Source organism: Melopsittacus undulatus, chromosome 9, assembly GCF_012275295.1.
Source record: "Melopsittacus undulatus isolate bMelUnd1 chromosome 9, bMelUnd1.mat.Z, whole genome shotgun sequence".
Classification (NCBI taxonomy): Eukaryota; Metazoa; Chordata; class Aves; order Psittaciformes; family Psittaculidae; genus Melopsittacus; species Melopsittacus undulatus.
In genome coordinates this window covers 41,990,851-42,018,343 of record NC_047535.1, presented here as the reverse complement: position 1 = coordinate 42,018,343, position 27,493 = coordinate 41,990,851, and the positions used below count along the sequence as shown (strand labels likewise).

Here is a 27,493-nt window from a genome sequence, read left to right as displayed (position 1 = left end):
TTTCAAAAGTTACATATGTTAAAACACCCAGTACTCCTCTATTTTGACTTAAGTCTTCTATAATGCTTTCTCTTCTGGGGTTTTTCTAGCTGTCAAATTAGTCTATTTGCAGTCTCCCTACCCTAACAGCCTTGTGTCTGCGCACACATCTGCCTCCCCCCACTCTTGTGGTGTTTGCTCATTCACGAGGCTCTTGCAAAGTGTTTAAGGGCTTTGTAAACCATACCAGTGCAGAATGGGTGGTCCTCAGTCCCAATTACATGTCTCTGTCTTGTTCCCTTGCGGTGCACGGCAAGCGAGGACGTCCCTGGCCGGGTGCAGAGCCCTCCCCTAACACTGTGCTTGGTTGCAGTGTTCCTCACTCTACGAGGAGTGCTACATCCTGCCATCCCAGCAGCTCAGCTCCCAGGTGGGCTCCCAGGTCCAGGAAACTCATCCGCTCCTGGTGGGGGAATGGAAAGTGAGTAACCCACTAACAGAACAAATGCTTTGAGTGGTTGCTAACTGTAATCATGTGGGTTGATAATGCTGGTATCTTCTTGTGGTGCATGGGGGATGCTTGATCACTCAAAACAATTAACACATACCAGCATCGGATCAGCTTTGTTTGGAGAAGGCATCTCTGTGGATGTGCTCTTGCATGAAGGAGTGTTGTCCTGAGATCCTCCCTAACTCTGCTATGGTATTTTGTCCCTGGGTGTGTTGTACTGTGTGAAACCTCAGTCCCAGGCACAGTTCATCATAAATGAGATTCCTCCCAAGCAGTATTTGGTAAAAGCTGCTGTTGTCCCAGAGCTGGGTTTTGTGTGGACAAGAAATAGGAATTGAAGGATCAGAGGTTGGAAGGGAAATCTGCTTAAAGCAGCCCCAAGTAGATGAGGTTGCTGAGGGCCTTGTCCAGCTGTGTCAAGTGTGTTCAAGTATGGAAGTTCCACAGCCTCTTGGGGCCCTGTTGCAGTGTTCAACCACCTTAAAGGTGAAAACTTCCTTCCTTATATTTAATCAGTGTTCGATGCCCCATCTGCTGTCCCTTCCCTCTCATCCTAGCCCTGTGCCAGCAGAGTCTGGCTCTGTCTTCTCTGCCCTCCTATGGGGCAGCTGAAGACTGCAGTAAGATCTCCCATTAGAACTTTTCCTGAAGGCTGACCAAACCCAGCCCTCTCCACCTCTCCTTATACACCCAGTAATTGTTTTAGCAGCCTTCAGCTGCACTTGCTCCACTTTGCCAACATCCTTGTTGTAGTTGGGGAGCCCAGAACTGGCCACGGTACTCCAGGTAGCCTCCCAGATGCTGAGCAGAGAGGAATGACACTGCCACTGGCAAAGCCCCTGAGCAAGCTGCTTGTGATACAGCTGTGTATCACACACAGTTGTGCCCTCTCCAGAAAAGCAAGCTGCTGGCTTGTGCCAAGCAGAAGGAGTAAGGGGTCTTCAGCTCAGTACCTCCATCTTCAGCAGGGACATCCTTGCAGCCAGGATGGATAAAAGCTGGAGGAAAACAACAGCCAGGGGTTTTCTCACTCTGCTTTCTCATTTTTCCTTTAGATCCCTGAAAACTGCAGGCCCAATATGGAAGAAGGAATCTCTCTGTTCTCCACCTTACTCAACAACAAGCACTTCCTCATTGTGTTTGTCCATGCTCTCGAGCAACAGAAGGACTTTGCTGTTAGAGACAGGTATGAGCCTCAGAACAAAAGACCTGGCAGCCGGAGGAAACTGATTTATGCCTAATGTGTGAGCAATCCAGCCCATGGCTGGAGCGTGCTCTTCAGCTGAAGGTTGAGCTGTACTTGCCTGCCACGTTTCGATTAGAAACGGATGGCCATAAACCTCTGTTATCCTGAAAAGCACCAAAAGGTACAATGAGCAACTCGTTCATGAGGGTATCCCTGAACACTTGGTTTACCAGTAAAAGGGTGGGAGCTGATCCAAGGTCCTGCAGCAATGAAAGAAGGTTTGAAGTTTTGACATCATTGAGAAGGTTGATGAAAATTGCCTGGAATACTGCCTTTGTGTTTTGGGGTTTTTAAGCCAGTCAGCAGTTTGGTCTTGTTCGATTGGTGCTTGAGGCATACCCATTTCTGTGTTTCAGATGTAACCTGGCCTCCCTGCTTACTATTGCGTTGCATGGGAAACTGGAGTATTACACTAGCATCATGAAGGACCTCTTGGTGGATCTAATAGATGCTTCAGCTTCCAAAAACCCCAAGCTGATGCTGAGGAGAACAGAATCTGTGGTGGAGAAGATGCTCACCAACTGGATGTCCATCTGCATGTACAGCTATCTCAGAGTAAGAGATCCAGATCACTGCTGCTGTGGGTGTGAGCTCAGCACTGTGTGCAATGGTAGTAAGGGATGTGTGGGGCAGCTGAGGACCTAAAGACCTCAAGTAGCAAACACTGCCACTTGCATGGTCATTGCTGGTTGACAAACTCCAGTGTATTGAAAGGTTCAAGTGTGGAAAAGCAACCTTGAGCTCAGTTGCTTCTCCCCTTCTGCCTGGGGATTTGGTGAGACCAGACTTTGCGGTGGCCTTTGCCAAGGCCAGAGCATGAAGCAACTTTTTTGCCATGCTTGAGAAGAGAGCCGTAGGGAGTTGAAAAGTAACCAGAATGGGATGAGGTTTTGGAAACTGTTCCAGTTATTTGTTGTTTGCTTTGCTCAGCTCCCGCAGCCATGCTGCTGGCTGCCAGCCCATTCAGCATTGTCAGGAGGGATGGTGGTGCTGGGGCCGGGGCTGCTCCATGCCGGTGCCCATTGGTGTATGGGGTTTCTCATGCAGGAGATGTCCTGGTGTTCCACACCAACCAGGGGGATCTTAGCAGGAGAAGGAGGATCTGTCCCAGAAGCTTGACTGCCTTCTGATGGTAACGAAAAGGAATCTATTTGGCATCTTGGAGCACATCAACAGTCTATCTGCTCAGTGCTTTATCTCCAATGCCTGCCAGTTCTGGTGGAACTTCCCAGAAGAATTGAGCAATGACTTAATTGATTCCATGGCAGTTAATTGGAGGACACTCCATTATACCCACAGGGGAGGGCCTTGAAAAAGCCTTTGAAAAATCTCTTTTCCCAAAGTGTTTGCTATAGCCACAGAAGCAATACTGCATTGTCCTCATACATATCATCATGTCTTCTGATCCCAGCTGATGATCACTTTCTGTCCTAAAGCCCGTGGTTTTGTCATTCATAATCTTTCATTTTAGCTCACACAATTAGCCAGAATAATGAAAGAAAACTTACAGGAGCAAATGAGGGTGGCTGTGCCCATGCAGCAAGGCCCAGCCTGTAAGGGCAGAAAAGAGTGAATTAGTGAGGAGGTTTTTAATCTTCAGTTTTTCTGCTTGTAGTTAAACCACTGGAGGAAAAAAAAGTGCTGATCTCTCCTTCTGGAGAGTGGAGGCCACATGTGAGGCATCTGATCCAGCTCCAGTGTGTGCTAAAAATGGACATTGTGCAAGAAGGCTTTCTCAGGGAAAAGGAAAGACAAAAAAAGAGGAAAAAGTTGAGTCCTGTCACGTGGGCCTGAAGCTTGGGCATGCTGTGCAGCTCAGTCCTGGTGAGGAGCAGTGGGCACTCTGTGCAGCTCAGTCCTGGTGAGGAGCAGTGGGCACTCTGTGCAGCTCAATCCTGGTGAGGAGCAGTGGGCACTCTGTGCAGCTCAGTCCTGGTGAGGAGCAATGGGCACTCTGTGCAGCTTGGTCCTGGTGAGGAGCAATGGGCACTCTGTGCAGCTTGGTCCTGGTGAGGAGCAATGGGCACTCTGTGCAGCTCAGTCCTGGTGAGGAGCAGTGGGCACTCTGTGCAGCTTGGTCCTGGTGAGGAGCAATGGGCACAATGTACAGTTCAGAGGTGGTGAGGAGCTCCAACCTCCCCGGTCACCTCCTTGTACCTGGATGGTTTCAGCTCAGGGCTGTGATTTAAATACTAGCAATAGTCAAATGCCTCCCATGTGCCTTGCGTTCCTCTGGATCAAACTCTGATGCCTTCAGAGAGGCCTTTCTTGGTTAAAAAGAAAGGCTGCCCGCCTGCCTGTAGCACTGGCCTGTCAGCCGTGTGACGATGGGTCTGGTTTTCATTCCTGAATTATCCCCATTAATCACAACTTCTATTTGAAACAGCTGCTGCAAAGTTCCCTGCCATTGTGCAGTGGAAAAATTCCAAGTGCTTGTATTTTCCCTTGTAAGTCAACGCTACATGCTCAAAACATTTGTTTCGTATTAATGCTCTGCCTAACAGTCCGTCCATTTGTGTTTTGGGGAGAGTGATTTGAAGGAGCTGTCTTCAGCTGGGAAGGGGTTGCAGGCCACAGTCACTCGTGGTCTGAACATGTGGAGGGCACCTGAAGGCGATGGAGTCACCAGTCTGACAGGGAGCTTTGGCTCAGTGTGGGCAGGAGATGTGATGAAGACCCAGCAGGAGGCTGCTTGGGCTGGAGTCAGAGGGAGCTTGCAGCCTCTGCACAGTCAATGCAGACCCCTGTTTCTTTAGAAGTGAGAACTGTAGATAAAACAGTCCATGTCTCTACTTGCTGCTACAGCTTTGGTGGAAAATGCTGGAAGAAAAAAACCTTCCCCATGAGACACTGTGATACCACTGTGCCTGGCTCCTAGCAGGACCGAGGGACTGGGAACTGAAGGAAAATTAACATCCTGGAATTCAGGTCTGGGTCCAAGCTTCCCAAAGTTTCACATGTGGGATGGAGCTGAGGCTTGGTTCTTCACAGAATGCAAATAGATAATAATCCCAAAATTAGCAGGCACTTGGGATAAGCAGCTGTTCTCTGTGCTTTTCCCACCCCAGCCTCACCAAGACACTTTGGAAATGGCTGTAATGTGTTCCTGGGAGGACATCTCTAATGACTTGTCAGCCTCGTTAATAGGGCAGCAACATGTGAATCCAGCCTGGGCTCTAAACTCTTTTTTTTCCCAAGCATATAAAACCCAAGCCCTCCCACGCTCATGTGCATGAAACAGTTCAAGTGATGCCAGCCTGAACTGTGCTTCCCATTACTGCAAAGTTATTTCAGTGCCCTGGGTAGCTTTAAGAGCCCGTAACAGTTCAGTCAGAAATGAAAATGAAGTCTCATTAAAATACATTCACAATAGGAGGAAAAAAGGCCCCAGACTGTGTTTTTTTAAGTATTTTTTTGTCCTGAATCAGCACTGATCTCTTCAAGTTAAACTTCCTTTCTCCCAACCAGCCAAATCCAAAGACAGTTTTGATTCATTTCCAGATGAGTTTTCCGAACAATGCTGGAGGTTTCCAAGTTTGCCATTTTATCTCTAGTTCCTGCCTGCCAGCCCTTCTCTCCCCTCTTTGAAATCTGCTGTCTGATTAGCACTGTTGCACATTTCCATAACATCCCACAGTTCCTGAGCCTGAAAGCCAAAAACCCAAGCACAAATAGGATCTCACCAGCTGAGCCCTGGCGTTTCCTGCCTGGCCAGGCTGGGGCTGGGGCTGCTCCTGCTCCCGCACGTTGCGTGTGCCCCGTCCCGCACAGCTTTATCTGACCAGAGCAGCCTGAGCTGGGTTCAAGCCATGAAGAGCTCCTGTATCAGCAGGACGATGTTTTTGGAGGCAGCCGCGTAGCTGTTGGCAGCCCCCTCACATCTCTGCAGATGGAGCTGCGGCCGGGGCTGGAGCTTCCCACGCTGGGACAGGGCAGGCTCCAAAACCCGGCTCTCAGTTCAGTCTTGGGTTCGTCCCTGCTGCCTGCTCGCACTCATGGGACAGAAGCAGTGTTCCTGTTGGTAGCAGGGTCATCTCTGGGGTCTGTCAGCACTCCTTGTGTAGGGTGAGCTTGGCAGGGCTCCCCACTCACACTATGGGGAAGGCAGGTTCTGCAGCCTGAGGATGTCCCCTTAGGAATATTGGTGTCATCATCTCCTTGCTTGTTATCTTGTGCCTTTCTGTCAGAAACTAACTCTTCTGTATGTCTCCTGACACTTTCTCCACTCCTCATCCCCATGACTTCACATCTTTCTTTGCTCTCTGGAAGCCATGCCTTCCTCTGTTTCTAGACTGGCAGCTCTGCTGCAGCACCCATTTCATGCTGTGTGCTCAGGGGCATTGCAAGAAGTCATTAAACCCCAAGGGGCTTCCCTGTGGTCATAAAAGAAGTTGTTCTCAGAAAACGAAGCGGGTGCCCCGTTGGCACAGATGGTGTGTGCTCCCCTACCACACTGCCAAGGGCTTACTGCACCGAATGCAGCCACATCCAAATTGACATCCAACTAATTGCTTTAGCAATTACAGAGCAATTAGAATAAAAGAATCACTGTCTTAATTAAGAAGCAGAATGAACAGGATTTAGCAGCTCCTAGCTGAGAAATACCCAAATCATTTGGTATCTGTTGTTGTGTGTAGGATTTCAGATGGCAGCAATGCTTGTGCAGGGTGTGTGATGCTCAGAAAGTGCATAAATGTGCAATAATTTTCACTTGCCTTGTTGGAAGGAAATTGCACATGAACACTGGGGAGAAAGGGATGTACTCCAGTACCAAAAGGTTTCTTAAGAAAACACCTTATGTTTTACTTGCACATCAGCACAGCAGACAGAAGTGGATCAGAAATCTGGCATGAAACCATGTATCTGAACCGCATTGCAAATAGCTGGTCCCTGTTCTGGTTTTGTTTTCCTTGCAGCAGTGTCACAATTCACCTCTCTCCTGTAAGATGAAGTTTGATGAATGTAAGGAGTTAAATGGTGTGTTTGCTTGCTGTCGCATGGGAACAGCTTGTTGACCCTGATCCTTTCTGCCTTGCTGTGATCGGGGCTCTGCTGTGGTATGAGAAGTATGAACACCAGTTCCCAGGGCCACAGGCACATGCAGTGGGCTCACTTCCATGGATTTCAGTGACAGGCCAGGGAGTGCAAAGAGGGGTTCTGCTGATCTCTTCATGACAAAGCTGGGCACCCGAGTATCTCTGCAGGCCTGGATTTTGTGCACATCAGTCCCATCCATGTCTTGCTGAGTGCCGTACCTTGTGCAGTCTGTGTCCTCTCAGACTGCAAGAAACATCCCCGTGTCAGCCTATGCCAGGTTCTCCCTGAGGTTCCTGTGTAATTTCACATGTAAATGAATGCACATTTGTGTTTGCTGAGCTCCATGCATGCACATCCCCACTCCACACAGCTACACATGTGCCCCCTCCTGAGCCATACTGAGCACTCTGCCCGTGAGGCAGCAGGTGCTAACCCACTGCCCTGTGGGCTGAGCTGCAGCAGTTGATTGGGGCATGTTGATGTGACAGTCACAGTTCACCCTCCCAAACACAGCCTGTGGCTGTCACCGACTCTTGTCTCCTCTTTGCCATCGGTGCTGTCACATTGCCACAAGTCTGAAAACTTCTGAGCAGCCTCAGAGAGATGCTGGGGGCAGCTGGGGGGCCGATGGGTTCCCAGTGCCTGGGCTGGATCGATCCTACCCCCAGCATGAAGAGGCACTGTCAGTGTCCATGCACAGCCTGTCCCTGCCACGCTGCTGGAAGGAATCACCACCACCAGCTCTGTTTGCTCACTGAGTGTTCTCTCCTTCCCCCAGGAGACAGTCGGTGAGCCCTTCTTCCTGCTGATCTGTGCGATCAAACAGCAGATTAACAAAGGCTCCATCGACGCCATTACAGGGAAGGCCAGGTACACCCTGAACGAGGAGTGGCTCCTGAGGGAGAACATCGAGGCAAAGCCGAGGGTGAGTTCCTAGACCTGGCTCTGATGGGGGCAGTTGTGCACAAGGCCGGTGTGGTACCCGTGCAGGTGTGACAGACACGTAAACCGCTTCCCTCCCAGGCACCTTGCTGCTGCCTAAGCTCAGGACTGCAGAACAAGGTTCATGACTGTGTTTTCATGTCTGTCCCTTGGTGAGTCACTGAGGTGTCTCAGATGGATGGTAAAGGGAGGCGGCAAAATTTGTTCTGCCATATTCAGAGTTAAAGCAACAGGTTTATCGGTCCTGGCAAAAAAGCATCCTCACTATCATTGGGGAAGTGCTGCCTGCAGACCTGGCTCCTGGGGTGAGGGCTCTGCCCAGGTCACAGGAGTAGTGCTGAGAGTGGCTCTGCAGAATGTCTCCTGTGGGGCCAGGGCAGCGAGGGCTGTGCGTGTGAAGGGCTCAGGTCCCTCCAGTGCCTGACACAGGATTCAGCAGACACCTTTCCAGAGCCTCCATCAAATCCTGCTTTCAATTACCTGGCATAAATCTGGAGCAGCTTCGCTGCAGTCAGGAGGTTACCCCAGATGTGCATCACCATAACTCAGAGCAGGTTCAAGCTTCCACATCCTCTGCAGATTCCTGTTACGAATTGACCTGTAAATGTACAGAACAAAGCCGGGGGGTGAGCAGCAGGCGCAGGGTGTTGGTGCTCTCTAGCTTCGTGAGTGTGAGCAGGGGAAGTGCAGCCACTTCCCACTTGGCAAAAAGAGCAAGATGAGTGTGAAGAGGGTGTCTGGAGACGGGGCAGCAACTGCAGCGGATATGCAATGGCAGTTCCCGCATTGCTGGTAGCCTCCGATTCAAAACCTACCTGCAGAGTATTGGGTGTGAAATGACATCTTCAGTTAATGCTGTGGAGGAAACTGGACTTCACTCACACATTCACAGTGCCCACAGTCAGGGATGCTGACTGTGCTGATATGAAGATGCAGTGGTTGCAGATAACTCACATTTACCAGGGTCCTTCTGGGAGGCAGCTCTGCCTGAGCATGAGCAATGCTCCTGGTACCTGAACTCCTGCCCCGGGCTGCCTGGGCAGGCAGCAGGATGGCACTGGGACTGCGTTCACCACTCGAGGATGGAGCAGGGTTTCTCTCAGGGAAGCAGAGGACACAAGCAGAGCAGAGCTGGGGCTGTCCCAGGGTGAAGCCAGGCAGAGGCAGGGGAGGTGTTGGTGTCAGTCCCCGTGTTCTGGCTCCGGGCTGGCAGCCCCTGGGGGTGTAACTCAGCCTCTCTGGAGGGTGAAGCCTGGATGGTGGTGTTTGTTCAGCCATTTCCAGCAGTGCAGGGCACAGGGGGAGCTGCGTGGGCATCCTCAAGACCCCGCAGACCCAGGCAGGACACCCCTGACTCAGCCTCTGCTTGCAGAACCTCAACGTCTCCTTCCAAGGCTGCGGCATGGACTCCCTGAGCGTCAGGGCCATGGACACAGACACCCTCAGCCAAGTGAAGGAGAAGATTCTGGAGGCCTTCTGCAAGAACGTTCCCTACTCCCAGTGGCCAAGGGTGGAAGATGTCGACCTTGGTAAGAACCAGATGCGTTGGACCTGGCAGTCCTTAAAACGGGGGAAAGCACCTGCCATTGCATGGAGATCTTGTGTCTGTCTGAGGGTGATGGGTGAAGCCACACTGACCAGAGGGCAGATGTCATGGTTTAAGTTAGGACAGCAGATCTCAGGGCAGCCTTTCCTGTGGATGGTCTTCAGGAATGTGTGGTGGGACCAACACTGGTGGACAGAAATAACAGGGCACATAACTGGAAAGGAGCTTTAGGAAAGCCCAAGTTGAGCAGGGGGATGCTTGGACTGGCTGCCTTTAAAGCCTGCAGTCTGGACTCCAGGACAGGTACCCTCTAAGCACCCCTGAGCCTGGAGATGACTTGTTAATACATGTCTTTCCATAGGCAGCCATAACTGAGCCCATGGGCTCCCGTCTGGCCACAGGTTCAGACCTGTCATTTGTCTGCCTAGAGGCCAACACCTCCCAGACAAAGGCGTGTGCCTCCTTCAGGCTGGTGTCTCACTTCCCCCTTCTCTATGCTCAGAGTGGTTCGCCACCAGCACCGACAGCTACATCCTGCGGGACCTTGATGACACTTCGGTGGTGGAGGATGGCAGGAAGAAACTCAACACATTAGCACATTACAAGGTAAATCTGCTGGGAAGCTTTGCTTCCTCAAGGCCTGACTGGCCCTGGGGGGCAAGCTACAGCTCCCCCTCCCAAAACAGGATCATCAGGAGCAGGCAGGGAGGTTGTCATAGCTCCACGAGAGCTTCCAGGGAATAGACATCTGCCCTGGCGAGAAGCTCGTTAATATTGCAACACACTGAAACTAATTAAACACTCTTCATGCAAAACAAGTTATTACTGACAACAGAAAGAGGAGGGGGTAAAGCTCCTATTCCCAGCGGCCACCAGCTTGGCTGATTAGTATCACTCTGCTCTTGATCTGTGCTCCTGCTGAAGTCACTGGCACAATTGTTGCTGCGTGCCCTGAGAGCAGGGGCCAGGGATGCAGCAAGGAGCAGAGGCCAAAACCACACAGAAATGTGGCAAAGCAAACTGTTTTCTTGACCATTTTTCCTTTTGAAATGAAATGAAACCAGAAATTTGGGTATGATTTCCATATTCCCTGTTACTCCTGTGAGCCTAATCCTCCCTGGTATGTAACAGTGCATGGAAAATCAAATTGGAGCTGGGTACTTACTAATATGATTATCAGGGTAGTAGCCATGCTCAGAGCCCCACTGCTGGCACGGTGCCACACCGCATCAGAGCCGGAGCTGTGGCAGTGGGAGGTGGCACCAGCCCCCAGGTGCTGGCTGCAGCCAGGTTCCTTCTGCCCTCTGGGGGAGAGGCAAAGAGCATCTGCACAGCATCGCGCTCCCTCCTCCTGAACTACTTGGTGTCAACATCCAGAAATGTATCCTGAGGGCAGGGGCAGGGCAGGCACAGGGTGTTTGTGGCAGAGCAAAAGCTGCACCAGTGTCCCCCAGCTCTCAAAATTTCCCTGGGGCTGTACCCAGCTCCCTGGGAGGCACCATTAAGACCCCATTATGAACATCTGCTCTTCCCTTCCTCTGCAGATCCCTGAAGGGGCATCACTGGCCATGAGTTTGTCGGACAAGAAGGACACTACACTGAGCAGAGGTAATGTCTCACTGTTCTTCCCCTGTTGCTGGTGACCAGGTTTAGAGGAGGGGTGTCTCTGGCCAGGGGTACTGAGAGCTGGGTCCTTGCCTGGACCATGGGAGACAAAACATCACCTGAACAAGGAGTTTTGAGCCCCACCTCCAGGCCACGTGCACAGAGCCCATCACTGGAGTGAGGATCTACTTGGGCTGGAGCTGACCTGATGCCGAGGCTGGGAGACAGCCCTGGGCACATGGGGTTGTGGGGCACTGTGGGGTGCAGTGGGGAACCGCAGGGCAGGACGATGTGGGGCTGCCCCTGTGCTCATCCTGCTCTTGTGCCCTCTTACATCCCTCTTAAAACACTCCCTGGAAGACCTCAAGTCCTCCTCAAAGGACTTCCCGAGGTACACACCATGTGCCCCAGAAAACAATAAGCAACCCCAAACCAAAGGAAAATGCTGAGGTCACTTGGGGTGGGAATGCCAGCTCAGTGCTGGGGCTCTTGGGAATAGGAAAACACCTCCTGACGCAGAGGGTATCTGTGGAAGTGCATTTAAGCTTGAGTGCCCCTGGCTGAGCTGCTTTGTCTCTCTCTTCTTCACAGTGAAGGATCTGGACACGGAGAAATACTTCCACTTGGTGAGTAGAGAGGTTGTCCTCGGCTGCCAGGCTGGCTGTTGGGGAGATGTCCCCCTGGAAGGCAGCAGCCTGGGAAGTGCTGGGAGCAAAGAAGTGACCAGTCAGGCTCTCCTGCACTTAAATCTGTGGGTCCTGTTTTTTCAGTGTGTGTGATGAAAGAGGAGAAAATCTTCTCAGCCTCACTGATATTAACACAATTCATCTCTGTGGGCTGGAACGTCAGATGTGAGGAACAAGCTGGATCAGGGCTTCTTAGTTTTCTTCAGAGCTGCTCAAAGAGGTGCAGCAAGGTTATCTGTAGACAAGCCTCAGTACTATGGGACATAATAAAAACCACCGGGACGGCACAACCAGTGTTGTGCATGTGCTGTAGCTGTCAGCAGCCACGGAGAGCTCTGCAGCTGCCGGTAGCACCCCACGCAGCCCTGGTCAAGGCATCTACCGGGAGCCCCTGGCGCGGCGCCGGCTTCCCCAGGCCGGGAGATTGATGAGCTCCTGGCTGTGCTCCTTGCTGAAGGACCAAGCGCTGAACGATGCTAAAAGCTGCTGTGAAAAAAGTGTTATGGACAGCAACAATACCTCATAGCCTGATGCTTTTTCTTTTGTGCCAAGGTTTCTGTGCTGGGATGGAGTGCAAATACACAGCGCATGCACACACATGTGCACTCAGCAAGGGGGGAGAAGGGACGGGAAACCAAATGTGCACATGTGAAACGATGCCAAGATGGCCTTAAATGGCTTGCTAGGTCATTACAGAGCAGTAACTAACTGACCTGCCCAGTGGAATACTTGGTTTTGTTTTCAAACAGGCAGGGTAGGAATACTGCCTGATGGTGCCTGTGCTTTTCCCAAACCTAAGAAAAGCTGCTTTCTGCAGAAGCCTTGTGCATTGCTTCTGGGAGCCCAGACTGCAGCGGCCTGGGAGCAGGAAGGCCAGCAGACTAACGTGCAAACTGAGATTGATTGTTTCATTTTCTTTGTCTAGCTTGAGCGAGGCAATAAAAAGTGCAAGAGAAACAACCATCAGAAAAAGGGGTAAAATGGATCACTTTTTTAAAGCCATATAAGGGTATATTTATAACACAGTAACTGCTTTTTAATCGAATTTTATATGCAGTTGAAATTCTATACTTAAATGAAAATCCAGTGTGGCACTTCCACAGAGGAGCGCTCTGAACATGTGTTTTGTATTGGACCAGGTTCTCCCAACCGATGAGTCGGTTGAACATAAGAAGTCCCACAGGCAGAGCCATAGGAAGAAAGTCCTCCCCGAGATCTACCTGACCAGGCTGCTCTCCACAAAGGTAGGAGATGGATGCCCTTGCTCAGTCTGTTTGCAGCGAGAAGCCTGCTCTAGGGAGGGAGTGCAGTGGGGCTGGTTGCTCCAGAGGGGCGGTGGATGCTGGAGTCAGTGGGGCTGCTGGGCACTGCTGGCTTCTTGGGCTCCCTCCAGCTTTCCAGCTCACCCTCAGAGCAGCAGCACTGTGGGGAGCTCCACACGACCTCCCTGGGCTGGTCTGGGGTCTGTGCACGTGGAAGGGATGCTGACCATCTCCTGGCTCGTGATGCACTGTTTAGAGCTGAACCGCTTTCCACAGTGAGGAATCCTGCTGGGGAAGGAGATGTAGATGCTCAGCTTTGGGAGCAGGGGAATGTCTATGCAATCTTAATTCAGATTTGAACTTCCCCACTCTCTGTGAGTGCTCAGCTCCAACAGTTGGGCTCCCAGCCCATCTTTAATCCCAGCATGATGCTTCACTGGAGCAGAGATCACAAGAATGGCCAGCAGTCTCAAGTCTTCTTTGCATTTACTGTGCAGAACAATCGCAGATGTGAGATCCTAGCAGTAAGAAAGAAAATCTCTATGCCAAAAGAAATTAAACCCAAATGCAAGCTAATTATATCGCTATGCACAAATAAACCTTTCCCTCCCTCCTTCGGCATCCTCTTTCTCTGCTGCCAGTTGGATAAATGAGAAAAGGATTTCCCCTTGTGCGCAGCAGTCGCAGCCCCTCTTGCTGCTTCCTGGGCTTGGGTGCTTTCCCCAGGCTCCATTGGGTGCTTGTCCCGCAGGGCACGCTGCAGAAGTTCCTGGACGACTTGTTCAAAGCCATTCTGAGCATCCGAGATGACAAACCACCCGTGGCTGTGAAGTACTTCTTTGACTTCCTAGAGGAGCAAGCAGAGAAAAGAGGGATCACAGACCCTGACACTATGCACATCTGGAAGACCAACAGGTTTGGAGGAGGAAATCTCTTCTTTCTCTCCTTCCTTCCTTCCTTCCATCTCTCCAGAGCAGCAGCTGCAAACCCTTCGTGTCTTAATCACTAGATTGCTAAAAGTAGAAGAGGGACTTGGAAAGCAGGAGGAGGGCGGAGGGGGTGGTGAAAGATGAGGCCAAACACAGGCTTGGAGAGCTTTGACCACAGAGCTCAGGGGAAAAGTGATCTGGAAGAGGAGGCACAGGCAGCTAAAGGGCAAACTGGCACACTAATACAAACAATTAAAGGGAAAACGGGAGAGGGACTGGACAACGGGAGAACAGCAGTGATGTTAGCTACAAGCAGTGGAGATCTGAGACAAAACCACATCAGGCCTTAAAGCATCATTTAAAAACAGCAGGTTTGGCTCCTTTTCGTTTGCTCTCTGGCTCTTCAGCCCTCGGGACACTTTTGTCTCTGTAACCAAGCTGAGACCCCAGGGCATTCACAGGCACTGGTGCTGTGGCAGTAGCATCCTGGGGCTCTGCAGCCGGGAATGGTGCTGAGGGACGGGGATGAGCACCAGGAACGGGATGCAGGAGCCAAAATGATCCAGGATTGGAGCAGGAGGAAACCAGGAGATTTAAGTGGAAGAGCTGGGAGCCTGGAGGGAGTGTAAAGGAGAGGCTCAGCGCTTCTGGGGCTGCATGGACAGTGACTGCTTCCAGCCTAACGTGAACATTAAAACCAAATCTGGCTGGGATAGCAGGAATGCAGACACAAGCACTGAGCTTCAGTATTGCCTGCCCTTCATTACCCTTAATTGCCAGGAAAGCAGAGGCTCTCAGTGGCTTTCACTCCTCAGCTGCTGAGGAGGGATGGTAGGAAGGGCAAGCAACACCCTGAAACTGTGGCCAAGTGAGCAGTGAAATAGTTGGAGGAGAAAATTCTGAGTGAGCAGAAAAAGAGACACATGAAATGCGTTTCGTGGGCCAGGCTCACCCTCAGAACCAGGTGATGGTTACTGTCAGGGAGGACTGAAAGGAGCTGACACCATTGCTACAGAAATCAGCAAGTGGGGAACCCTGCTCCAGCAGCCCCATGCAGGCAAACCTGCCCATGCCCTGCCTGGAAACCAATGGCTGCTGAAAGAGTGAGGCTCTGTGCACCCCTGGACAGCCTGGACCTGGAGGTGCCTTCCTGTGCCATGTGCTTCAGCCTGAAGGGATGTCTTTTGGGGGAGAAGAACTGTGCCTGCCCCTCATGTTAGGCACTGGGCCATATGTTACCAGGATGTGATTAAATAGCAGAACCCAGTCCTCATTCCTTTTTCTCTCTGCTATTCACTTTCTATCATCATCTTTCCTGCATTTCCTCCCCTCTCCCTCTGGAGGACAACCATTCACCTGGTGTGTGTTCCTGGCTTGTTTCCTTCACAGCCTACCTCTGAGGTTTTGGGTCAACATCCTGAAGAACCCCCAGTTTGTCTTCGACATTGACAAGACAGACCACATCGATGCCTGTCTCTCTGTGATAGCCCAGGCTTTCATTGATGCCTGCTCCCTCTCCGACCTGCAGCTGGGCAAGGTACTGTCCCGAGAGGATGTGTGACTCCTGTGCAGGCAGGCAGGGCACGCACCAGTGCGGGTGGGAAGGGACTGTTGGGTCTCCCAGCCCAGCCTCCCGCAGCAGTAGGGATGGTAGGGAGACACTTGCTCAGGTTCATGCAGTTGCATTTTGGCTGTCTCCTGGGGTGAGTTCTCCCCCTCACTCCACTTTAGTTCACACCAAGCATCAGCACCGGGAAGCACTTGGCAGGCACTGCCGCAGCCCCAGAGGTGTTGGTGCTCCTCTCCGGTGGCAGCATCTCCATCACACGCTGCCCACCCCAGGTTGGCAGAGCCCTGCAGGCTGCCCCTAGGAAGCCAAACCTGCCCTGAGCACATGTGAGGCTGTGCAGGCCGCATCTCCTCCCACCTCCCGGATCCCATGCACCATCCTGTGTGGGATGTTCTGCTCTCCCACTGCTCTCCCACCGCCTCAGCCAAGCGCGGTGTTGACATTCGAAACTTCCTGACATAAATAAGTTTTATTAGGAAGTGCTGTACATCCCCCCATGCCCCCCAGGGGCTGGCGGTGCAGGGTGTGATGTGGAGGGGACCCTACAGAGGGGGGGCAGGAGGCAGGCGCTGCTGAGGGCAGCAGGAAGCCTTCGCTCCAGGCTGACGCTGCAGGAAGATCTAATGAGAGCTTGATTCTTTGTTTGTTTGGGTTTGGGTCTTTTTTTCTGGTGTGTTACGAAACACCTACAATTTGTCCTTGTCAGGCCGTGGGTGAGGGGAAGAGGGGTCAGCCTGAGTCAGACAGCAGATGGAAACAGTTTTCAGGAATACAATAGCATAACTGAAGGAATTGTTGAGTAATGTGGGAAGAATAAATCCTCAGCATAAAAATCAGCTCGCATACACACGCAGTGTATTGCTGAATGCTTTCCAGGCTAGATTCTTCCCCTGGGTTCAGCGTGTTGCTCTTGATACTGCAGATGTGAGAGCAGACTCGGACTCACACATCTACAGTGCACAAGCAGTTAATAAACCAGTACCCATCTCCATAATACAGACGAATCAGACACAAATTAAAAAGTAACTTAAAAAAGAGGCAGCATGGGGTTTTTTTGTGTTTCCAAGGGGAAGAAAAAAACCTATGTAGTGAGCAGGCTCTGTAGCTTGGCTGTATTCCTGCATTGCCTTGTCATTGGGTTTGAAAATAAACTGCTGTGGGATCTGGTGCCACAGCCTGGTGCCCATTCCCCATTTCCTCTGCAGCATCAGCCAAGCTACATATTGTGGCAGCAGATTGCAGTTACCCTGGGCTTCCTTATTTACTGCCCGATACAGCTGAAATGCTGCCTCCCCATGTGAGCCCTGCTGAGCTTGTCTCCTCCTAAGGTCCTCCTTCCCCTCTCCACCTGCCAGAGCACCAGGAGCAGTCCCACATCCCCCATCCCCTATCAGGGCAGCGGGACACAGTGATCTCACCCCCCTCTGTGCCCCTGAGCCAGGGGCTGTTTCCCTTTGGGATGCAGCACTGGGCCAGTCAGCCAAGTTCATTCCAGGGTAGTGACGTCAGCGGGGCAGGATTGCCTTGAGGTTAAAATCATTCACGCTCGTGTCTGAGAGGAGCACAAGAGGGGTTGTGCCTTCACTGGTACAACCCAACTGTGTGGCTCGGAGGTTAAGGCTGCTTTGTCCAAGCTGACATTAATGGAGAGAATGCAGTATTTGCTGTTAATTACTTTATGTGCACTCAATTTAGGCCAGGCAGGCTGGGTTAGCCAATGCAAAATAAATCAAAGCTACATGAAAAATCCAAGAGCAACATTTCAACTGACAAAGTTCAGCTTGTAAGAGAGCTTTGTTCTTCAGTTTACATCAAGCTGGCTGCTCAAGAGACCCGGGTAAATGCATGCAGAAACCCTTCCCTTGTTACCGATTTCCACAGGCAGAGCCACAGAGCACAAGTGTTTTATCTAGCACAGTTGTGCTGCACTCATCTGCAGAACATTACCTGGCAGCAGGCCACCCCGCCTGACCTTGTGCATACTTTTTAGCTTGCCCTTGCTGCCAATTAAAACATCATCGCATAGACCACCTTCACTGGCAGTACAGCTAACAATCGTTGAGCTCATGCTAGGAAGAAGGGTTTGGGGACAGTGCTGTGGCTCCACAGGTTGGGGGTACCTGTCTGCAGCACCTTGATGTGTTTGAGGAAGCGCCTCTGTCATTAGCTGTGCTGTGCTTTGGTGCCATCCCACCACACTCCTGCCTGTGTAAATCCAGGACCAAAGATGTAGCTGTTTCCTGAGAGCAGCTGTAGCTGAAGTCCACATCTGATGGGCCAGACAAACAGGATAGGAAGTGTTCAGCCAGGAACAAGACAGTGTCTGATTTCAGTATCTCACCCTTGCACTAGGACTCCCCAACCAATAAACTGCTGTATGCCAAGGAGATCCCCGAGTACAGGAAGATAGTGCAGCGATACTACAAGCAAATCCACGACATGCCGCCACTCAGCGAGCAGGAGATGAATGCTCACCTGGCCGAGGAGTCGCGGGTAAGGCATGGGGCATGCAGGCTGCAGCCAACTACAGCTTAGGTGCTGCAAGGAGCAAGCAATAAAGAGTATTTTGCTTCAAACTTCCATGCACAAACTTCATCTGACCTAATTCCAAGCATCTTCAGTTACTGCCAGAGCTGCAGTAAACACCCACGAGTTAGCTTGAGCCGAACTAGCTTTGGCACCACTGGGAGCTGAAAGCAAAATTCAGTACCAGAGAGCTGGGAAGCTTGGAACAGGATCCCTGCAGTCACACAGCCTGGCCAGCTGCCCCCAGGCACCAACTGCCAGAGCCGGCACAGTCCCAGGGCCCTGCTGGCAGTGTCCGTATGCGGGATGCCGGCAGCGTGCTCCAGATCCATGGCCTGCCAGAGATGTGCTACGGCTTCCTCGGAATCAATCCATCTCCCATGGCACTTCAGCCTCAGGCACCAAACAGGTTTCTCCCTTGGCATTCCTCTGCCCAGCTGTTGTGCTGCCCTATCTGTTGAATGGCTTTGAGCACAGACAGGTAAACTGAGCCGTGGAGCTTGGGCTCTAAGGCTGGCTTTAGAAAGACTGAGATCATTTCTGATGTGGGGAAATGCACTTTCCCTGAAGGTGTAAATCAAAAGTCTGGGTACATTAATGCAACAAAAATACCCAGACAAAAACCCTTCTTTTAATTTAGCTAATGCCTGCTGATGGGGCTTGAACTCACTTGCTGCCTCACATTAATATTCCTCCCTTCTTTGTTCTGTCTTTATAAAGAAATATCGAAACGAATTCAACACCAACGTCGCCATGGCCGAGATCTACAAATACGCCAAGCGCTACCGCTCCCAGGTAAGTGGGTCCAGCCACACTCGGCCCCAGCATAGCCGTGGAGGGAATACTAAGTGGTGTGCATTAACCAAGTGGCCAGACGCTTGCATCCAGCCCCACTGCAAAGGGATTACTGTTTCTGGCATAATCCCATGCACACACAGCACCTGCCTCCTAGCCTTTGGCTGACAGCTTCTTGAAAGAGAAATCCAGCTATTCCTGGCTGGTTTAACAGCATGTGGCTGGGCTGGACTGCTGCAAGGTCCTGATGTGTAGACCCGCAGATGCTTTCTGGAGGGCAGAGCATGCTGATGCAGTCCACACTCAAATAACTTCCCATCCCTAGCCCTGGCTGCTCCCGACCCCTGCACCGCAGGCTGGCTCCACACCATGAGCTTTACTGTCATGGTGGATTTTGGTTTCTCTCCCACCTCCTGCTCAGGGACTCGGCTCTGCCCTAGATCAGCAGGAGGGTACTGGGGCTGTGGGGTCTTCTCATCGGGGTCCAGCTGGCACTGGGGTTCTGCAGGTTCTGCCCACATGGCCTCAGCACCTTCCTGTCCATGTCTCCTGCAGATCGTGGCTGCCCTGGATGCCAACCCCACGACAAAGCGCACCCAGCTCCAGCACAAGTTTGAGCAGGTGATTGCACTCATGGAAGATAACATCTATGAGTGCTGCAGTGAAGCCTAGGCCGACTGCAGCCCTGGAAGTGACCTTCTCCGCAGCGCAGTGCCGTAGGGAACCTGCCTTCAGCCGCGGATACGCTGTGGATCGCCTCCGCAAGGGCCATTCTCAAACCAGCCTTGCAGTGGGGGTGGGCCTGGCCCACGGCTGAAGGGCTCCTCACCCAACAAGAAGCCACGAGACACCTTTCCGAGCAGCTCAAACCCCCTCTGGTCTGCACTGTGGCACCCATGATTTATTTGCTGTTGCCAGCCAGAAATGGAGATGTGACCCTTGTGGCAAGCTCCGTTCACCATTTCCCTCTGATCAGCACCTGAACGGTCAGTGGCTCCCTGCATCCCTGCTTGTGGTTCCTCAGGACAGAGATGGGGCTGCAGGAGCCATAACAATTACACAAAGCAGAAGGGTAACCTCAGGGAGCAGAGACAACAAAGGCCATCAGAGCAATGCCTGTGCTCCCTGCCACACCATCCCTCCGACATCCTTGTTTTTTCAGAACCAGGGACTCTATCAGCTGATCACTATCTGCTGCATTCTGTGTATTTTTGTGCCTTTTAGTTTTTGTACTGTATGTGTAAACATAACCACTCCTCCACTGGAGACTTGGGCAACATGGGGAACTCGGGGATGTAGCTGGGGCATGGTGAAAGCACTTTATCCCCTAATGGAGACAGCTGTTATGGAGCATGTTCCATGTTAAACAGTGTGGGAAGGACTGTTCCCCCTTCCCCAGTTCCCCGACCTGCGTGCACAGTGAGCTGGAGCTGGGTAGCATGCCAAAAGGGGTCAGCTCCTGCTGACCTCCATGAGTGGGGTCGAGTCACATGCAGGGCAGAACACAAGGTAGCACCTTACCTCCTCTGCCCCATGTGCTCCAGCATCTCCCTGCGATCACCCCTGAAAACAAGGTCAATGCTACAGAGGTGTCTTCCTGAAGCAGCTTGTTCTGCTCGCTTCAGAGCCAGCCAGTCATGGCTGAGACCTGAGGGCAGCAAAGACAGTGCAGTTCTGCCTCGTGTCCAGTCTTTTTTTTTGGCTGATAAAGGTAAATGGACTGGACCCCAACCCTGGCAGCATGATGCTCAGGAGGCCAGCACAGCAGCTTCAGCACCCCACACTGCAAACAAAGGTGGAAGGTGACCCACATTTATACTGGGGCCAGCAGGCAGGGTCCCTCCGAGCAGACAGAGCTTGTCCAAAACCCAGACACTTCACTGCTGTCCTGCAGCGCCCGCGCCTGGGCAGAGCCCCATCTTGGTGGCCTGTTCTCCTTCCTGCAGGTAACACCATCCTTTCTGCAGCCAGGGGAGCAGTGACCTCTCTGGTCCACTCCAGCATTGCAGAGGTCCCTCTATAGAGGCTGAACCACAGCAAATGCCACATGAAGCAAGCGTTTGCATGCAGGCAAATGCAACCTGCCCATGAAAGACAACCCAGACGTAGCCACCGCATTTCCAAACTGCCAAATAGAACATTAAAAGTTACTACCTCACTCCAGGCAGAGTCTAAGGCGAGCCTCCCCTACCCATCAGCTGGCGAGGATGCAACCTGGTGTTAGATGACTTTGGTCCACCAAACTCCTCCTGGGTGACTCACTGCCATGGATAGGTGGCCTCTATCCCATCATTCCCAGTAATGCCACAGTTGTCAGGAATTGGAACACCAGAATTCTGTGTGTGTATATAGATATCTATTTTAAAACAAAGGATAGACTTTATTCAGTATGCTAAAGGAGGGGAGGGAGGGGGTGGGGAAGGGGGAGAACAGAGTTTTTTTTAAGAGAACTACAGAAAGAGTGCATACACTGTGGAGGTTTCGATGTCTTTGCTGAGGATGTGGCTTCGGAATAGAAACTCTAAGAATGTAGCTGGGCTACATTTTATTTTGAAAGTGATTTCACATGAAAAAACCTTGAATTTTTTTCCTTTTAGAAACTGTGAATAGCTGCCAGAGACACAGGCAGGCCCAGCACCGAGGCGAGGGCCAGGGGCACCAGGGTAGCAGAGAACGTTGAGCTTGGCTGGAGGTGGGGAAGGGGTCATGGAGCAATAGCCCCATGCTGTTGCAAGGACAGGATACAGGGGAGCTGACAGTGTGGTTTGCCTCCGGATGATGTGACTGGGCCGTGTGCTGGGGCTATTGCTTTATTATTTAATTTTTTCCAAAGCAAAAAACAAAACAATAAACAAAAAAAAAGAAAAAAAAAAGAAAAAGGAAAAAGTAGTTGCTACAACCAATGTAAAGGAACAACTTTTCCAGGGCAGAAGCTTGAGGGTTTGTAGTGTTGCCTTGAACCCCGAGCCCTTTGTAACATGTTTTTAAACTTTGGCACGTGTTGTGGGTGTAGTGCCCTTACCTGCTGTGTAGTGGAAGTGGCAGACTCTTGGAAAAGCCTATCTTTGTAATAAAACAAGGTGCTGAAACCTGCCTAGTGAAGTTCCTGCCCCTGAGCATACAGAGGACATACAACATTGGGGAAGACACCCACCAGGGTGTGTGCAGCAAGCTTGGCATGTCCAAGATGTACCATGCAAACTGATAACCAACTTGCTTCCATGTGAGGTGGGGTTTAGCCCCTCTGCCCTGCAGAGCCCTGACTGCCTGCAGAGCACATTGCTGCTCCTGCTGCCCAGTGCCACAGCTCCCACCAAGACACAGGGAGAGCCACATAAGGACACAGCCGGCACCTGAACTCACACAGAGCCCAGTAACACCACAGCAGTGCCCAGGGCCAGGCACCCTCGCCGCTGTCAGGTGCTCTCAGCCCCCAAGACTGTGCCTTCTCACAGCCCCAGGGAGCCCCAGTGCCTGTTCTGCTCCACCACCACCCCTCAAAGCTTCTGGGTTCAGCACCATGACACCAGCCCATAGGTCCTAATAACCGTGGTATTTCTAACTCCTCTTTCCCACCTCCCCCTGCAAAAGCTGCTGTTTCAGACACCAGAGGGATTTTCCTTTCCCACTAGAAAGCTGATTCTTGAAGCTAAAGCTGAAGCTAAATCCAGATGTTAAACAATTTGGCCTCTTCCGAAGCAAGCACCTCATGTTTCACACCCAGAGCCTGGTGAGAGGACACAGCTCCCTTACGGGATGCTTCCATGCAGTGAGCGGTGCCTGGCAAGGCTGACCCACACCAGAGAGGCAGGGAAGCTCTGCTCTGTTACTGCTGCAGCATCTCCCACCATGTCCCTGGGCACAATGAGAGTTTCAGCTCCATTAAAGATGGATCAACACGGCCAAGGCTGAAGTTTAAAGAGAAGTGAGTTTGCTCAGCTCCTGCTTAAGCCCCAGAGCAAGGCCAGGAGCCTTGGAGGGCATTGGCAAGGCCAGCTGAAGATTAGCAAAATCCTCTTTAGGAAGAGAGTTTTACTTCCACTGATTTGCTCCTGCCCAGGAGGACTATAACCCTCTGTATTATCAAGCTGACCTTCAGAAAGGCTCTGTTCCATACAGAGCAAGAGAAATTCAGGCACTTGAAGCTATTAAATGAAAATGCTCGTATCACAGAACCCCAAGGGTTGGAATGGACCTCAAAAGATCATTTAGTCCAACCCCCCTGCAAGAGCAGGGTAACCTAGAGTACATCACACAGGAACTTGTCCAGGCAGGCCTCGAATATCTCCAACACAGGAGACTCCACAACCCCCCTGGGCAACCTGTTCCAGTGCTCTGGCACTCTTACAGTAAAGAAGGTCTTCCTGATGTTAACGTGGAACCTCCTATGCTCCAGTTTACACCCATTGCCCCTTGTCCTATCACTGAAAAAAGCCTAGCTCCATCATCCTGACACCCACCCTTTACATATTTGGAAACACTGATGAGGTCACCCCTCAGTCTCCTCCAAGCTAAAGAGACCCAGCTCCCTCAGCCTCTCCTCATAAGGGAGGTGTTCCACTCCCTTCATCATCTTTGTGGCTCTGCGCTGGACTCTTTCAAGCAATTCCCTGTCCTTCTTGAACTGGAGGGCCCAGAACCGGATGCAATATTCCAGATGCGGCCTCACCAAGGCAGAGTAGAGGGGGAGGAGAACCTCTCTTGCCCTACTAACCACCCCCTTTCTAATGCACCCTAGGATGCCATTTGCCTTCTTGGCCACAAGGGCACATTGCTGGCTCATGGTCATCCTCCTATCCCCCAGGACCCCCAGGTCCCTTTCCCCTTCACTCCTTTCCAGCAGGTCAACCCCCAACCTGTACTGGTCCATGGGGTTGTTCTTCCCCAGATGCAAGACTCTACACTTGCCCTTGTTGAATTTCATCAAGTTTCTCCCTGCCCAACTCTCCAGCTTGTCCAGGTCTCGCTGAATGGCACCACAGCCTTCTGGTGTGTCAGCCACTCCTCCCAGTTCAGTGTCATCAGCGAACTTGCTGAGGGTACACTCGGTTCCCTCATCCAGGTCATTGATGAAAATATTAAACAGCACTGGTCCCAGCACCAACCCCTGAGGGACTCCACTAGTCACAGACCTCCAGCTGGATTCTGTGCCATTGACCACAACTCTCTGCCTTCTTCCTTTCAAACAGTTCTTGATCCCCCTCACTACCTGATCATCAAACCCACACTTCCTTAGCTTATCTACGAGGATGCTGTGGGAGACAGCGTCAAATGCCTCACTGAAATCAAGAAAAACCACATCTACCACTCTACCATCATCCCTCCACCTAGTCACTTCCTCATAGAAGGCTGTAAGGTTGGTCAAACATGACTTCCCCTGGTAAAACCATGTTGGCTGTTCTTAATGACCCCCTCATCCTTGATATGCCTAGAGATGGCATCAAGAATAAGTTGTTCCATCACCTTTCCAGGGACGGAGGTAAGGCTGACCGGTCTATAATTACCCGGGTCCTCCTTCTTGCCCTTCTTATAGACTGGTGTGACATTTGCCATCCTCCAGTCCTCAGGCACCTCTCCTGTTTCCCCCAACTTACCAAAGATGATGGAAAGTGGCCTAGCAATGACCTCTGCCAGCTCCCTCAGCTCCTATGGGTGTATTCCACCCAGACCCATTGATTTATAGATGTCCAAATTGCTCAGTTGATCCCTAACCCAATCCTCATCTACCAAAGCAAACTCCTCCTTTGTCCTGACACCAGGAGCTAGCAAAACAGGTTTAGAGGTGGGAACTGTGCCACAGATAGGTAACAAGAGCACAAGCAATGCTGCAGTCTTCAGCAGACATCTCAAACTCCTTTTTTGAGCCCTAAACCACTTCTACCTTCCTCATGTCATGGTTAAAGCACCGGCAGCTGCCCCCACACTGGGGACCCTTGCCCGTGGCATGCACCTGGACCTGCTGCACTCCTGTAATCCCAGCTCAGCCAGGCATTAGCACAAGGGCAGGCAGGAGGGCAGAGGGCTGGGCATCCACCCTACACAGGCAGTGCTGGCTATGCCCAAGCTCCACAGTGCCCCGGGTGCCACTGTGCTGTGTCCTCTGGGTCTCAGGGCCCCCACATGGGCTGTTACCCACCCTGGGGCTCACCTCCAGCTTGCACACACGCAGCACCCAAAGCCCAGCACTCCCTGGCACTGCAGCCCAGAGCTGGGGACAGGCTGGGCACCTCTCCATGAGAGCAGGCAGCACAGCACCGCATGGGATGAGGCCAGGAGATGGGAGTGCAGCAGCAGAGCCCCATGAGCAGGGCAGCAGTCACACTATGATGGAAATGAAGCAGCTTTATTAGTAGGACATTAACAATGATTTAAAACCTATCCTGGGAATAAACCCAGCATGGACCCCAAGGGCCTGAGCCCAGATGGGCTCCTATGGAAGCAGGGCTGCCCAGGATACACTAAGAGGCCTTCTTGCCCTCTGGGTGGGCCGCAGTCTTTTTCAGGCTGGCCTGCCCCTTGCTGGCTCCTGTCTTCCCCCGGGGCTTCCTCACCTTGCCTTCAGCCCCCTTCACCTTGGTCCCTTCTGGCTGGGTGCCCTCGGGTGCTCCTGGCTCAGGCCCCTTCAGTGCTCCTGGCTCAGGCCCCTTCAGTGCTCCTGGCTCAGGCCCCTTCGGTGCTCTTGGCTGGGCCCCCTTGGGTACCTTCCTCTTGCTCTTTCCCACTGGGGTCTTCCGTGGCCCCTTCGCCCTGGCACCCGCAGGGCTGTCACCGCTGTCCCCTCCTGCCTCCTCAGCAGCTGGAGCCATGGAGGGCCCCGCACGCCCTTTGCCAGGGCCTCGGTTGCGGCTGGCAGCTGGTGGGGGCTTTGCTCCATCGCTCCTGGGCTTTGCTGCTGCCGGTGGGGAGGCCTGGAGGGGAGACAGCACCTCCAGCTATAGCCACAAGCCCCCCCCCCCCCCCCTCCACTGCACCATCCTCACCTCCATGCGCTTTGCCCTCAACTTCTGCTTCGCCACTTTCCGCTTCTCCTCCACGGCCCCTGTGGGATGGGCAGAGGATGAGCCCAGGCAGGAGCCCCTCCTGGGGTCGGGGCACCCCCGTTCCTTGTGGCACCACCAGCCCTTTACCTTGCTGCCGCACACCTGCCATGGGGGCCTGGCCGGGCTGGTTGGTCCCAGGCTGGGCTGGCTTCAGGGGTTCTCTGTCAGGATCTGCCTGGTGTGGTGGCTGCTTCAGCTTGCGCATCTTGGGGGCTAACTGGGGGCGAGACAGGGGTGGAAGCAGGGCTGGTGTCCACCTTGGCCCAGCCCCACTGCAGTGGGGCCAGCATCCCCCTACTCACCATGAAGGTGCCAGTGACCCCTGTGGCAGTGGAGTTGCGGGGCCGCACCAGGTCCCCACGGTTCAGCGCCTTGCTCAGTGTCACCTTCAGCCAGTACTTGAGGAGGGTGGGATGCACGGTGGGGTACTTGGCCAGGATGAACCTCCTGATGGCTACAGCAGAGACACCCTTCTTGCTGTCCTTGGCCTGCAGCGCCTCGATGACCATCTGCATGGTTGAGGGGTGTGAAGTCTTCCGGTACTGGGCCCATAAACGTGGGAGCTGTGCTGTGCCAGCAGCTTCGGCTGATGGGAGAGAGGCACCTCGTGGGCCCTGAACCCGAGGGCTGCAAAGCCCCCCAGGAGCTGACCCACAGCCACCAGAGCCTGAGCAGAGCCCCAGCCCCACCAGGCCCCCGCAAGCCCCTTACCCAGCTGATTCTCCATAGCAGCACACACCAGCCCCAAGACCCTGCTCCCAGGCAGCTCCACTCCCACACCTCTGCCCTTGCTCCCAGGCTCACCCCCTTCACTCCCAGCTAATTTATCAGAGCAGCACCCTACCTGCAGGTGCTGTTAATGAACTGCTAATTACTGTGAGCAGGTGGCTGAGAGCCCTCTGCAAAGCCCTGCAAGGGACCAAGGGGAGCAGGGCCCTGTCTGAGTAGAGGGTTTGGGGAAGGGCAGGAGATGGGGGTCATGGGGTGATGACCCTGAGCACACAGGGCAAAGGGGCTTATGTGCTGCTTGGAGGGTGGCAGGGAGCTGGGATTAGAGCTTGCTGATAGCACTCGATGTGGGGTGCATGGGGGGCAGCCAGGGCCCACGCAGGACCCGTTCCCAGTGCACTGCTCTGACATGCTGGCTCCCTTCACCTGGGGAAGCAGGGTGCTGCACTGCTGGGGAGCCTCATAACAGGGGAGGAGGGAAACAGTCCCACAGGTGAGAGGAGTAAAACAGCAAGTTGGTTTGCTGGCCAGTGAATGCAGGAGGAGCAATGCTCCCACAGAGCCCCAGGGAGTCACTCACCACCAGCACCTCACTTGCCTTTGGCTGCCAAATCCCATTGTGCTTGAGGGAGAGGACTTCCAGCTCCACAGAGGGCAGCCCCTCCATGTCCCTTCACGCTCTCTCAGTGCCAGCTCCTGGCACAGCAGCCACCCGCAGCCACAGGCAATATGGGCCAGCTATGAGCTGAGCCCTTGGCTGGTCAGGGTCCCCATAGCATCCAGGGCACTGCTGTGTCATGGCAACGTTGAAAAGAAGTCATCCTGTAATCCCATGGACACTTTCCCTGCTGTTCCAGTGGGGCAGGATACTTGTGGTGCTCTCAAGGTGAGCCTGAGCAATTCACCGATTGCACTTAGGTGCAGGAACAGTGCCCATGTTCCCACCTCGGGGGCCGCTGTGGTCATCCACAGTACAGTGTCAGTCCCTTCTTTACACAGGATTCACGGGGCTTCCATCCTCACCGTGGGGGAGAGCTGCAAACTGGGATTAGGTGACACCGGCCTGGTCACAGCCCTCCTCGTGCATGTG

At 52.7% G+C, this 27,493-nt stretch overlaps 2 protein-coding genes across 2 annotated transcripts in view; one reads left to right on the top strand and one right to left on the bottom strand.

The window, feature by feature from the left end:
• The window catches only part of PLXND1 (plexin D1), a 79,447-nt gene extending 58,415 nt beyond the window's left edge, over nucleotides 1-21,032 (top strand). The window contains exons 25-38 of the mRNA XM_034066551.1: nucleotides 353-460; nucleotides 1,546-1,676; nucleotides 2,093-2,291; nucleotides 7,552-7,698; nucleotides 9,088-9,244; nucleotides 9,764-9,867; nucleotides 10,806-10,869; nucleotides 11,458-11,492; nucleotides 12,692-12,796; nucleotides 13,566-13,729; nucleotides 15,133-15,280; nucleotides 17,666-17,806; nucleotides 18,560-18,634; nucleotides 19,190-21,032. Coding sequence (XP_033922442.1) covers nucleotides 353-460; nucleotides 1,546-1,676; nucleotides 2,093-2,291; nucleotides 7,552-7,698; nucleotides 9,088-9,244; nucleotides 9,764-9,867; nucleotides 10,806-10,869; nucleotides 11,458-11,492; nucleotides 12,692-12,796; nucleotides 13,566-13,729; nucleotides 15,133-15,280; nucleotides 17,666-17,806; nucleotides 18,560-18,634; nucleotides 19,190-19,306 — 1,695 coding nt within the window. The 3' untranslated portion in view covers nucleotides 19,307-21,032. The remainder of the gene's footprint in view (nucleotides 1-352; nucleotides 461-1,545; nucleotides 1,677-2,092; nucleotides 2,292-7,551; nucleotides 7,699-9,087; nucleotides 9,245-9,763; nucleotides 9,868-10,805; nucleotides 10,870-11,457; nucleotides 11,493-12,691; nucleotides 12,797-13,565; nucleotides 13,730-15,132; nucleotides 15,281-17,665; nucleotides 17,807-18,559; nucleotides 18,635-19,189) is intronic.
• A 4,060-nt stretch (nucleotides 21,033-25,092) lies between these two features.
• H1-8 (H1.8 linker histone) lies at nucleotides 25,093-27,070 on the bottom strand. The gene is made up of 5 exons (XM_034066550.1): nucleotides 26,984-27,070; nucleotides 25,977-26,183; nucleotides 25,762-25,891; nucleotides 25,615-25,673; nucleotides 25,093-25,542 (listed from the first exon to the last, which is right to left on the bottom strand). Exons 1-5 carry the CDS (start codon nucleotides 27,068-27,070, stop codon nucleotides 25,093-25,095), a joined length of 933 nt encoding a protein of 310 aa, XP_033922441.1.
• Nucleotides 27,071-27,493: the final 423 nt, after the last annotated feature.

What these genes read in the sequence shown, in the direction of transcription:
- H1-8 (XM_034066550.1), bottom strand. Translation starts at nt 27,070, where the DNA reads ATGGAGGGGCTGCCCTCTGTGGAGCTGGAAGTCCTCTCCCTCAAGCAC. An exon ending in GGGTCACTGGCACCTTCATG is followed by an intron (nt 25,892 to 25,976) that starts GTGAGTAGGGGG and finishes TCTCGCCCCCAG; the next exon opens with TTAGCCCCCAAGATGCGCAA. An exon ending in GGCAGGTGTGCGGCAGCAAG is followed by an intron (nt 25,674 to 25,761) that starts GTAAAGGGCTGG and finishes CCCATCCCACAG; the next exon opens with GGGCCGTGGAGGAGAAGCGG.